At 44.3% G+C, this 12,995-nt stretch overlaps 1 protein-coding gene across 2 annotated transcripts in view; it reads right to left on the bottom strand.

Moving 5' to 3' along the window:
* Positions 1-12,995, bottom strand: part of nrg3b (neuregulin 3b) — a 139,755-nt gene that overhangs the window by 70,174 nt on the left and 56,586 nt on the right. For both annotated transcript variants that reach the window (XM_057037334.1, XM_057037326.1), the window contains exon 2: positions 1,326-1,461. In XM_057037334.1, the coding sequence (XP_056893314.1) occupies positions 1,326-1,461 (136 nt within the window). The remainder of the gene's footprint in view (positions 1-1,325; positions 1,462-12,995) is intronic.

Below are 12,995 nucleotides of genomic sequence, written 5' to 3'. Positions count from 1 at the left end.
CTGTCGAAGCTGACACACAGGTGGGACTTTTTGCTTTTTGAAAGGCCTCAACTGTAGAACGACAGGAAACGTGTGCAGACTTGTGTGGCTTTATAATCTCTGGTTGGGAAGGAAGACCTGCCTCCTTTTTAGTGCTTGAAACTGTGGTGCTAAACTCATCTGCGCCTATTTTATAACAGGTTCCATCTTTACTTTCCAGGTAGTTTGTTTTTTTAATGAATTTCGGAACCATTCAGCGCATTTTCCCCCTATCATGCATTTTTAAAGTGATCCATTTTTAAAATGATACATCGGGCCAGGAGGGAGAGCGTGGATGCAGGCAGCATACAAAAAGAGAGGAAAAAAAGGGACGCGACAAGCGAGGACCCCAATGACGAACGGCACATGTACGCACTTAATTATGCCATGTACCCGATCACAGGCGTATTAATAAGGCAGGACGACATAACCCTTTGGTGTTTATTTCCTGCCCTGCAATAAAAAAGCACACGTGCAATTTAGAACATCTCGCTGAAAGCTGCGGCGGCTGTAAATTGCTGTGGATATTCTGCGTTAATGCGTCATCTGGTCAATTTTTTTCAAGGGCAAAAGCAAAGAATGAGACGCCGGCGTGCGCCGCATCTGCGCCTTCAGTGAATTTAATCTGGCGGATTCAAACCACTTCACTCATTCCTGCCGGATTATGAGTCCGCTGGTGCCTAATCTGGGGCAGTGAACGCTTCATCAGCTGTTAAGTGAAGCAAAAATGGACACCAAAGAAATCACAGAAGAGAAAAGAAAATATCAGTTCCTTTTAAGGGAGATCAGGAAAGGATCTCCATCAAAGCCCCCTCTTTATATGACCCATTCAAATGTGCTTTAAAAGCCATTTACATCATTATAATGAAAGGTTAATACAGAGGAAAGGGGGATGACTTCCGTGTCCGCTGCCATTAATAAAGACGTTGGCAGGCAACATTAAAGACACAGTTAGATCATATTTGTTTCCTAGAAGCTATGCAGTCAGATCAGTACACAGCCTCTCTTCCCTTCTGCTGGCTGCAGCTGTGGGGAGATAAGTGATCCACTTTTATACCAGGAGCTGCAGAGTCATATCTGATCCCTTGCTTTGGCGGTTTGGGTGGTCATAAATCTTCCCTGTGTTTTAGATACATTTGTACAGCAATTTTCCCTGTGTTACTCTCAGAACACAGTCAGATTGGAGGGTATACGAAAGCAGCCTGAATGAATCTGACCCAAAGGTCGGCCGCGCGAGGGAAACGCGCAAAAGGAGGGGACCTCAGGGCTGAGGAAATGGGAGAAGGCAACTCCCCCCTTAGGCTCACCTGCAGTGTCTGTGAACTCCAGCCACAGTTTCGATGATGGAACACTCTCCCTCATTGAGACAGAAGGCCAGGTCCTTGTCTTCCACACACGGCTTGAAGACCTCTGAACGCAGGCTGGGAAGTGTGGGGGCCACCGCTGTAGGGAGACACAGAGACAGAGAGTTAGCGTCTACTCAGCCGGAGAATCTTTGCATTTCCGCTTCAAGATGCACGAGTTGATGGTGCTTAAGTGGAGCGCTAAAATAAAATGACCTTTTGTTTAATTGTGCTCGAAGGTTTCTGCCTTTGGTCCGATGTAACACAAAGGTAACGCCATGATACCTGGCGCCGGGCCCCTGAGGAGCACGGCTGCCATGTAGCTTCTGTGCTCCCAGCCATGTGCTCCCAGTCAGTGCACATACACACGGCACATATTCATTTATATAACGGACATACACTTTCTACATACACACACATGGCGTCATTATCAGCCCGTTGCCTTGTGGGCATGAGTTGTCCACCCCTTTGTTGCCCTGGACTCTGCTGCGTCTTTTCCTTTTGATTAAAACGTCAATGATCTCGTCACATTTTGCTCTGTGATCAATAAATCTGGGACAGAACTATTGTGGACATATTGATGCATGAAGGAGGATGTTTGCTCGATAATACGACCCAAAGCTGATTTTAAAGTTTAAAAGACACGTCTCCTATTAATAATTCATAGAACTTTCCTTTGGACCTGATAACTCACCCAACAAATTGTTTGAAAGGGAAACTTTAAAAGGTGCATCTTTATTAATAGAATGCTCAGGACGTCTTCCTGTGGAGCGCACGTCCCTGCCGGTGTCCTGTCTTTTATTCGGAGGAAGTGCAGAAGTGCACGTTTGATATTTAAAGACGCTATCTTAGGTGGGTTTGCATCTGAACAAAATAGTATTGATTTTGTGCTGTGCTTAAAAAGAGCCCACAAATATAAATTCCTGTGTCTTTGCCTCTAGCGGCACCAATACGGGCCATTTCATCCCTTTACTGAAACGTGCTTCAATTGCTTCTTCAATTATTGGAGTGGTCACATCATTGACAGAGGTGAAGCCATGGATGAGGCCAATGGTTCAACCATTTGGAATCTCTGGGAAATTAGCATGCATCTTGAGAGCCTCACACTTAAAATGGAGGTATTGTAGCTCTGGCATCAACAGATGGTTGATTGTTGTCTGCAACGCTATAACACGCTCAATCCAATTCAGCGCGATCTGTTTAAAAGGGGGTAAATAGATTAAAAGAAAACGCTGTGTTGTACCTGTCTTTCCACACAGTGGATGCCATGTTGAGCATCCAAGTGCTGGTTAAAACTCTACACAAAAGCTACATAAAAGAGTTAACCTGTGCTCGCGGGTGCTAGGCCACACTGAGGACCAAATCGCTGTTTTCTCGACTCTTTGACATCATTTTCATGTCTCACGCTCCCCCTGTTGCCTAAAGGCAATTTTAGATTCCCATGGCAACCTCCCAGGAATCTAGTGGCTGGGGATTTAGCTGATAGCTGAGGATCGGAGTATCTGAGAGGAATATTGTGGCTGCATCAGTGGATGAGATGAGAGCTTGACGTGAATGTAGGATCGTTTATGTGCACGCCTTGTCGTGCTGCTGAGTGTCAGTCCTCTCGCATGCAGATGCAGCCCATCGAAGTGCCCCAGAAAGGGGCTGATTGGTGACTGCAATCAGACATAAGGCAGCAGAGATCAGAGGTTCGGCACTGAGGCCGGGTTCTGCCGCTGCAGCAGACTTAGAGAGTCAGCAGAATACAACAGTGACCCAACTGAAAAGTTCACCATTTGAAGTCACAAGTTTCACCTCTGTTGGCGTGAAGTAACAGAATGAAATAATGACTTTGTATTCATATAATTACAGAATAAATGCTGCCATTGTGAATGCCACGTGATCCATATGCACCACAAGGAGATGGGCTAAGTCCTGAAGATGGAGCATCCCCAGCACAGACAACACACGAGACAATTCCATTTACAACTGTAACGTTTTCCTACCGTGGATTCCATCTAATGTGCTCATTAGCGCTCTTGTGCTGAGCCTCATCCCCCAGGAGATGGTGGATGGGAGAGATCTGCCCATGTTTACTGCAGCACACATCAAAGGAAGCCCCGCTATGTAAAGGGAAAGTCCTGAGAGGGGCTGCTGATTGCATACCCATCATGCACCACTGCCTTTTGGACAGAAGCAGCCTGCAAAATATATAAATATATTTCGGTGGCTGTGGAGAGCTTCCCGGGCCCTGACAAGCCATCAGACTCTTTTCGACCGTGTTGACGTTTTCCTTTTCAGAGATGGCGCCATTTCATGCTAACTATCAACAATTGTTGGCATTTATTGTGTCTTGATTAGGGTTTGTGCATCAATTAACAGAATTTAAAAAAAGACAAGCCTATTTCCCCAAACAGAATAACAAAAGACTTTATCGAGGTCCGTTCTGCCAATCATGCTCAACTTGAATCGTAGTTAATGATAAAAGATAAGAATGTGGCTACAAGATGGAAGTTTTCACACTTCACCAACCAACAGTTGGTGAGATGAATTAAATTCTAAAGATAATCACAATCAGATGAATCAACATTGCTCGTTCCTGTGCCGAATGCATCTGAGGCAACTGGGAGACAGAACTGGGCCAAAATCTGCAATGGAGGAAGGACGCTGAAGAAGGGTTCCAGCTCTGCTCGCGCTTGCATGTGTAAACAGTGAGTCCGCACTCAGAGAAACCAGTGCAGTGTGCATGGTCATCAGCACAATAAAGCCCTGGGAGTCTTTTTGCCCCTGACGTGACACAAACAAATCGCGGTCAACCAGCAGGAGAGCTGGTCAAAGGTGGTGGTTGCTCCCTGGAAACGGGGTCAACGTGTGCACAGCCGTGGCGGCCCAGTGACGGCTATTCACTCGGGCTTTTGTCAGCAGTACTGCGGTGGTCCTTCAGTCTAGTCTAGACCAACTGTTGCTGACATATGAGGCTGGGCTGACACTTGGAAAGGAAACCTGCATAACAGACAGCAGCTCGCTGTGTCAGGCACAAAGCAGCAGGTTAATAAACTGACCCCCCCAGTCTACAACCCCCGCCGCTCTTACAGTAACTCCGACGTGTCAGCTCAATCTTGATTAAAGTTTTTCTTGACCACTGTACACGTGTAATCCCCTGCACGTAAATCCCCCTGCATGTCTGGCAACCGCCTCTGCATAGCGCAAGCTAACTTCCTCTCCAGCCATTGCACGCCATTCCGGACTCTGGTCCTGTCCAGATTGTCAGGGGCAATCCGGGTTTGCACAAAGACTGGGTAATACAAAACAAGCCCAGGAGAGAGGAGTTAATACTCATGTTGCTCAGATAGAACGCTAGAGCTCCATAAAGTGCAGCAAAGGTCGCAGAGCTTTTCGGTGCATTAAAACCTCCATGGTTCCCTCTTTGACCATCTTAGTTGTTTCTGCGTAATGCATAGCAGATGCAGTCGTGGTGTTTCAGTTGTTTTAAATGTCAGAAATGTGTCATCTGACTGTTTTAACTGACTTTTCCTCATTATAATGGCCAGTGCTGGTGAAGCTACTGTGCAAGCATAGGTTGGAAATAGACAACAACGTTTAAAACCCCGACAGGGAAGTACAGAGGCGGTGACACTTAAGCACTAGCATGTGATGCCAGAGCAGAATTGCTTGTTGCCACGACACGTGAGCAGTCTCTCAAAGGTTTAATCAGGCCGCCGATCCCGCTTGGCAACAAAAACCAAAAACAGAGCTGCTCACATGCTGCACTGGCCAGGAAGCCAGTGTTGAACACAATAATGGCAAAGTTAACTTTATTTTAAATGGATTTAGTGATAACACTGACACTGATAATGACTTTTTCCACGCTGCTGAAGTCTGTACACTGCAAATGCACAAACATTAGCTGGAATGCTGGAAATGAGGACGTAGCACTAACAAATGAGACTACATGGAGAAGACGCCGATAACGACCGAGCAGAGGAGATCAACATGACTCATTTTCAGGTTATCCGTACATGAACCTGTTTTTCCTCTCTAAAGCTGCCTCCAGGGCCGTTGTCTGACAAATTAGCGATGGCAAAACTGATGAGATAAAGATGATGAGACACTGAAGTGTTCTTTTAAAATGAAGCCCCCCCAGTCACAATTTGGTGCGCGGACTTTAAAGGCTGGCCTGTCACAAACAGTGATAGTGTTCATGAAACGCAGACGCCGTTTCCTGTCCATGTCCTCCTCTTCACTGCAATAAAAATAAAACCTTCCGAATGATGCAATAATTTGCTGTTCTCATGGACAAACATCTCCTTATGCTGACTCATTATATTCTTTGCACTCCATTTGCCAAACACCAGAGAATCACCAGGAAGTCGAAAAATAAGCCCATCAAATATGTATTTAACGAGCTGTGTTTGGTCTACCACAGCAATGAGATTAAACTTGTGGGAAAATTTAGACTCACCAGTAACCTAAAAAGTTTCTTTTCACATTTATAAACTAGAAACAAAGGAACTGGGGAGCGAAAACCTCCGTCAAGCAGCTCATTTCCCCTCATATTGTGATCCACACCCATAGTAAAGTATAAAGGCAGTTGGAATACACGGCTACATAACAGAAGGAATCTAGAACATTGGCAACATTGAAGCAGCTTCCTTAAGATAATTTCTGCTTACATGTGTAGCATGTGTCCATCAAACTTTTTCATCAATTTGGATGAGAAGTGATGTTAAATTATTAGCGATGCCACAAATGAACCAGTCATCAAATGTGGCCTAGTTGGCTGTTCGTGTGCCGAAACACATTCGGCCCCGTCTTGGCAGTGTTTGCCTCCATCTGCTTTATGTTTTTATTTTTGCAATTTATGATTATATCTAAAAACAGGAGGCTGAGAAAAATAATAATCTGAAGGGTTGGTGAGAATGGCAATGAGGAACAGAGCCTGGCAGAAAGCCTGAGGTGGAGATAATTGAGTAGCTCATTATGTCTTCATTTACCTACTGTAACATCTGAAAAGGAAATGGAGAAAAACACTTGTTTTTTTCTAAGATGATAAATTTAGATGTCGTTTTATAAATACATAAATAAAGCACTCAGCGTTTTTACCTGTTTGAGTTTGAGATGGATCCAAATTTGAGATTTACAGCTACAGTTCTGCTGCTCTGCTCACTCGCTGTGGTTTTTAATGAGGAGAAATGACTGGTGAAAAGGTGGGAAGAGAAGAGGAAATGTGGGAACTCTGCTGAATGACTGATACAGATCGAGGAGTCGTTGGAATTGCATTATCGATGCAGTTTTCTTTTCCTCGCTCTCTGTCACGGTGTTGTTGGTTAATCCGACAAGATGCAAGTAATTCTTCACAGCAGAGAGGCCAGCTGGGGAGGTGGGGCAATCGCAACGGCTCCGGAGCTGGAATGCTGATCGAGATATTTTAATCTGCCGGTGGTGCTCCTTCTCCTGTCTCAGCGTCGTGCTCCTTGCTTTCCCACAGCCGCTCTTGGTTTTCCTCATGGGAATGCTGCAGGGATGCATCATCAACATGCAGCAGAAGGGGGAAGGGGAAAGAGCAGCTAAATGATTCACCTGTGTGGGCCAGAGAGTGGCTTCCTGTCAGCACAGTTGATTCAAATTCCTGGGACCGGGGATGCAGGGCGTGATGTGTGACAAGCAGGTGGCGTGGGTTTAATATGCATGAGCGGACGACTCCTGCATCTGCAGATTGGCATTCACTGAGTTGGCCTCTACGCTCCCTCTTTTGGCAGCTCTAGGGAGCCACTGAGGGCATCCGTGGGTATGCAGGTCTGGTCTTAGCATCAAGCTAACCAGCTTTTTATGAGAACTCAACTCCAAGAAATGCAGTCAAGATGAAGGGAAATGCGAGACGTCTTCACGGGGTCATTATTGATTTTATACAAACAGCAGGGAACATCAAAAGGCACTGGGCTTAGAAGCGGTGTTAAAAACGGACTAAGCCAGGCTTCATAAAGCACAATTCAAGTGCAGATTGTGAGGGAGGAGAATGTCAGGTTCATCTGCAGCGGTGGTTCTGGCAGATAGGCCGTTTTCTTTTTGTCCGTTTTTGTGCTGCGCTGTTATTTTCACAGCAGGCCGTGTATTGGTCATTTTTACCTGGATTTGGCCGTTTTTGTCCTGTCTGCTCCCAAGATAAGAGTCAGCACAGCAGCTCAGCCCACATCCAACAACTGCAGCAGGAGGCAACAACACCAAAGCTATTCAAACGTATTATTTTTTGTGTCATTTCATTTGCCCAACCCTTGAGAATTTGCTTGCAGATTTAATGGAAATCTAAAATGGTTTCACCAACGCAAAAGTGAACCAATGTTTCACTTTAAATTCATATTTCACTACGGTCAGTGCTAAGGAGCGTCTGCTTTTCTCTCTGATCAGGAGGGAGGCCTTTATTATTAACGGCGTCATGCACAAAATCCATAATCAAACTCAACATAGATAACCACATGCCCTTAGCATGAAAATGAAAGCGTGAAAATGGGATGAAGAAAATCAGGGTCATACATCCTCACAGACCTGCCACCTTTCTCATTTTAGTCTCTGCTGATAATGTTCATTTAATTCTATACAGGACCATCATACACAGGCAATTAAATGCTGCGTATTTGTCTTAACATTGTAACAGTAATGTGTCATTTAGTGAGAATGCAACAAATGTGATAATTGGTTGAGTTGTGCGATCACCATTGTAAATAAAAATAAATCACCAGTGGACAAAACAATGTCCTGATGACTTATGCGTCCTTTAAATTAATTCCCATGCTGCCATATTCACATGTTCTTTCCTCTTCATCTATAAGGCCCAGCAAAAATGTGTTTCCATTTTCCCGTGTGTGTTTTTTGGGGGGGGTTTGACCAGGGGCCCTGATCAGAACCAATTTAGTCCCCTCTCCCTCACATAACATTCTGCATTTATCTGTCCTTTAAATGAAAAGCAAACAGTATTTAATATGTTGTTGCACTAAGAATACAAGAATTATAGCTTGTTGCATAAACCATTAACCTGTTTACACTGGACTGTGACTTAAAACACAGAATGATGACAGTCCTTCACTTTTTATGGAATAATAATAAAATAGAAAATCAACTTTGACATCAAAAAACCAAATAACTAATAGCGTCAAAAAGAGAACACGAAAACTGGCGGGCTTTATTTAATTTTGGCCAATTCAGTGTGCTGTCATCCTGTTTTTTTCTCACCTTTTTCGGGAATCAATCGTCGGGCCTTAACATAAAAGTACTTCGGCGCAGGCTGAAAATGTGTTAAAATACACTAAACAATAACAATAATCCAATGTCCCAGACATTGTAACGCTGGTACTGAATCACATGACATCCTGTGAGCTTTTGGATCAGAAATTTTAAATGTACTTCCACCTTGGTGCTGTTTAAAAAAAAAATCAGTATTTGAGCAGTGCCACTGTGCAGTCAAACACTGCTTTTTATTGATGCCTGCAGGGACTTGACTTAAATTTGAGTGCATGACTGCATGAAGTTATTAATGATGATGATTTCACCTGTCACGCAGGAGCTGCAAAGGGCCCTAGTGGACCATATTGTTCCCCTTCAAATAGCTTCCTCTATTCTCCTCTATGGCTTCTGTCAGAGGATGTATGAAATCATAAAACCTGATGGACAAAAATGTTGCATGTGAATGATGGCCATATTTTCAGAAAGTGGCCCTCTCTGGTGCACAGCGTTCCCTAACAGATATATTAATCAAAGAAGTTTCCCTCGGAGCCATTTGGAGATGAATACAGCCCAGCCGTTCCTACGCTCATCAATATTGCCGCTGCATGAGGTGTCACTGCCAATGAATACCAAAGGCAAAACACATTCTACACACTCTGGATGTTTGTCTTCCAATTACCACAGAAGGCTTTCTCCTGAGGAGAGAATTCTTCACCAGCACAGCAATATGATGTGATTTTCTTCCTGTTTTTTTTTTCCACGAGTGTGTACAGATGTTTGTTTGCATGCGCTTTGGTGCAGCAGGTTACAGCAGGTTGCTGACAGCTGAGAGCAGAACAGGGGCCCAAACTGCAGCCCATGATGAACAGCGTCCAGTAGCAAAGGCGTAGGAAGAGGGGAAAGTGGCAGGTTGGGAATCGATGCAGGAAATTGCAGCAACAATTGCTCCTTCATGCACCGTCAATTTGAGCAATATTAAAGCAGCAAAATCAAAGAGTCCAATATGGGTGCCGTAGTTTATTATGCGTGACGTGGAATTATGATGGATCTGTTAACAGACTTCAATGTAAACAGAAACAATCATCTCAGCTCGATGGCGTTGACCTCGACATGGGGGCACCACGATGTTGAGCACTGTCTCAGAGCACAAAGGTTCAGAGGTCAATTCTTGGCCAGGTCCTTTTATATGGACTCTCTATTCATGTTCTCCCTGTGCCTGCATGATGCCCCCCCTCCCACATGCACATTAGACTGATTAAAAGACTCAACATGTGTGAGTGTATTAGTGAACAGACGCCCGACGTCCACTGGGATGGACTGTAACTCCCCCCTTGACCCTCATCAATGGACAAGTGGTACGAAGTAGATGGATGGAGCGTCGGGTGGGGATCGTCACCATGTGAGTCTGGACACGCATGGACACGTGGGTGTGTGTGGGTGTGTGTATGTGTGTGTGTGAGAGAGAGAGAGAGAGAGAGAGAGAGAGAGAGAGACTTAATGATGAGTAGAAACTGAAGGAAATGTTGCTTTCTACAGATGCTGGATGGATGGATGGATGGATGGATGGATGGATGGATGGATGGATGGATGGATGGATGGATGGATGGATGGATGATGGATGGATGGATGATGGATGGATGGATGGATGGATGGATGGATGGATGGATGGATGGATGGATGGAGGGATGGATGGATTGATGGATGGATGCAGGGATGGAGGGATGGAGGGATGGATGGATCTGAAAAACCAGGCTCTCCTCCATGCTATTAGGCCAGACTGGCGGCGTAGAAATGACGTTATCAGCTGAGTTGAACGAACTCCAATTCCATTGTGCTTCAACAATTGCATAAACATATTGTGTGGATAATATATTTCACATCTCTGACACACATTGTTGGTTGTGGGATTAAATAGCACAGAAAGGACAATTCTCTGGAGTTTGTTAACTCTATTAGGATGGAAGGAGGGATATAGTTGGAGGAGGGGATTGATTTGAGGGACACATTATGGCACGTTATTGTGGTCGCTGCAAAGGCTGAATCTCAGCTGTCACTGCGCACAATAGGAAGGCAGGAGAGCTTCACAAATGAAAAACTGCACAGTGCACCTTCATCCAGTTATACCATAACAAAATGGCAGCTGAGTGATCTTTGCTTTGTGCCTTCGGACTAAAAACAGAAGAAAAAAAAACCCTTCGCAAACAAATCTCAGCATAAACGGTCAGAACGGATGTTGACAAGAGGGATTCTAGGCTGTTGTGACACCACAAGCAGGCCTGCGGTCTTTCTGTGTGTCAGCCGTGTGAGTCTGTGGGCCAGACTCCAGTCAGCTCATCGTGTCTTTTCACAGAAGGAGGACAGGTCAAGTCCATGTTTGCCAGCTTTAACTTCTGAGCCCTAAACCTGAAATCTTTTGGTCACCTTGACATCAGTGTTGTGCTTCTAATAGCTGAGAAGAAAAGAAGTGTTGGGGAGTAACTCCTTTAATGTTTCTGTTGTTAAAAAAATCTATCTTCAAGCTGGACACCGTGCTGTGTGTTGGTGGAAGGTGTTTGTTCCCCTTCCAGCTGCATCAAAAAAGTATTTCTGCTCACTTTTGTCCATTGTAAACATCAATGTTTCTGAAACATTGATTTTGCTCTTGCAGGATAAATGTTTTTAAAGGTTTTTTGCTGCTACAACAATTTGGAAACCACAATTTGACTGTGCATTTTCCTCTTAATGACACAAATCTGAGCACTTTCATGCCGCATGTGCCGTCGTCGTGTCAACGCGTCGCCCTCAACGCAGTATGAGGGAACCAGATGAAAGCGGATTCTTTTTGTTAGCAGAGCCAAGGAAACGTGCTGCCACAACGCCTTAGAGAGCGTGATGGTACATGAGTACATGAGTACACAAGGATACCTTTAGTGTAGTTTGACATCAGTAAAAGCTCCAGTCAAGCTGGAGAAGGACATCCTGGAAATGAGATTATGATAAAAAGCTGGGAATGAGTGGACGTCTGAGCACTCCACATCTAACGCGGAGTACACTCGAAGCTCATTTGCGTTGACAGCGCAAGTGTGCTATGGTTCCATCGCCGCCCCCCCGCATGAGTCCCACAACGCCTTCAAAGCCCGATCAACTATTCTGAACATTTTCGTCAGTCATACTGTTCTACTTTGCCTGCATAGCCTCGGAGTTCTCATCTGGGATTTTTGTCACTTTTTGATTTATTGCTAATTCCCACAAAAAAAGAAGGAAGCAAAGAAGAGTGAGGAATGAGTCTGCACACTTTTGCAGCAGGGAACCTTCAAACTTTGAGCTGTCTTACTGTTTACTGCACAACACAACATTAGTCTCTGGATGGAATTGTAAAACTATTCCAGCACGCATCCCCAGTCTCTAATATCTTCACAAAATATAATTATTGCAATTCCTGTGCGCTGATTTATTTATTTCTAATAGGGCTAAAATAGCAGAAATTTAGTTTTAACTGTGTATTTCATGAAAGCCAAAAAAGACGACAGACCCAGTTGGCGCCTGGTCCTGTATAAGAGCATTCATTAAAGATTACCCTGGTGTTGCATGAGGAGCCCTGCAGCAGGTTCTTTTAAATCACATTAGCCTTAGAAAGTGTCTGACCAGGCAATTTATGTAAAGATGCTAGCACACACGAGGGCAAACACGTCATCCCTACTGCTTCAAATGATAAGGAAAGGGGTCAAACTCATGACTTCTCGCATGAGACGCAACAATTAAGAGTCAGGAGACCGAAGAGCTTTAATGCGGCGCGATACATCAAAGGACCAAAGATACATCTGCCGCTGTGAGGCATCTCGTTACTGTGCCACAGGTTTCAGGAAAACCTGAAGGGAATACTGTTTGGGATTTCTGGACCAATTGTGGGCATTGATGTCAAGTAAAATGGTCAAAAGTTTTCTGAGATGTAATTTTAGCAGCATTTATGAAGTTGTAAGAAGAAATATCATGATCGCAACAGTATCACATGTCATGATAGGAGCAGATATGCTGCACTTTGTCAGAGGTTTTTCTCTTCAGTTCACAATGACTCTTCTCTTTTCCCTTTTTTCAGCTTTTAGGTGCATTTCTGTAGAACTCTAAGAGAGAACAGATCAGAGTGGACCAACATTGCCATCTCCTTACAAAAGCCCGCTCAGTGTACTTCATACACCAAGAATCTATTTGTGTGGAGGTACAATAATAAGAAAACAATAATCTCCATTGTTTTAATTAATCTATTTCCCCTGTTAGAAACAGTATACGCTCACCGGCCACTTTATTAAGTCTCCCTCTTCAAGTGCTTGTTAACACAAAACTAATGGACCAATCACAGCTCAACGCATTTAGGCATGTAGATGAGGTCAAGACAACGTGCTGAAGTTCAAACCGAGCATTAAAACGGTGAAGAACGGGGATTTAAGTGACTTTGAA

This window comes from Takifugu flavidus, chromosome 1 (assembly GCF_003711565.1).
Source record: "Takifugu flavidus isolate HTHZ2018 chromosome 1, ASM371156v2, whole genome shotgun sequence".
Taxonomy (NCBI): domain Eukaryota; kingdom Metazoa; phylum Chordata; class Actinopteri; order Tetraodontiformes; family Tetraodontidae; genus Takifugu; species Takifugu flavidus.
The sequence above is the reverse complement of the archived record's forward strand: the minus strand, read 5'-3'. Positions and strand labels throughout refer to the sequence as shown.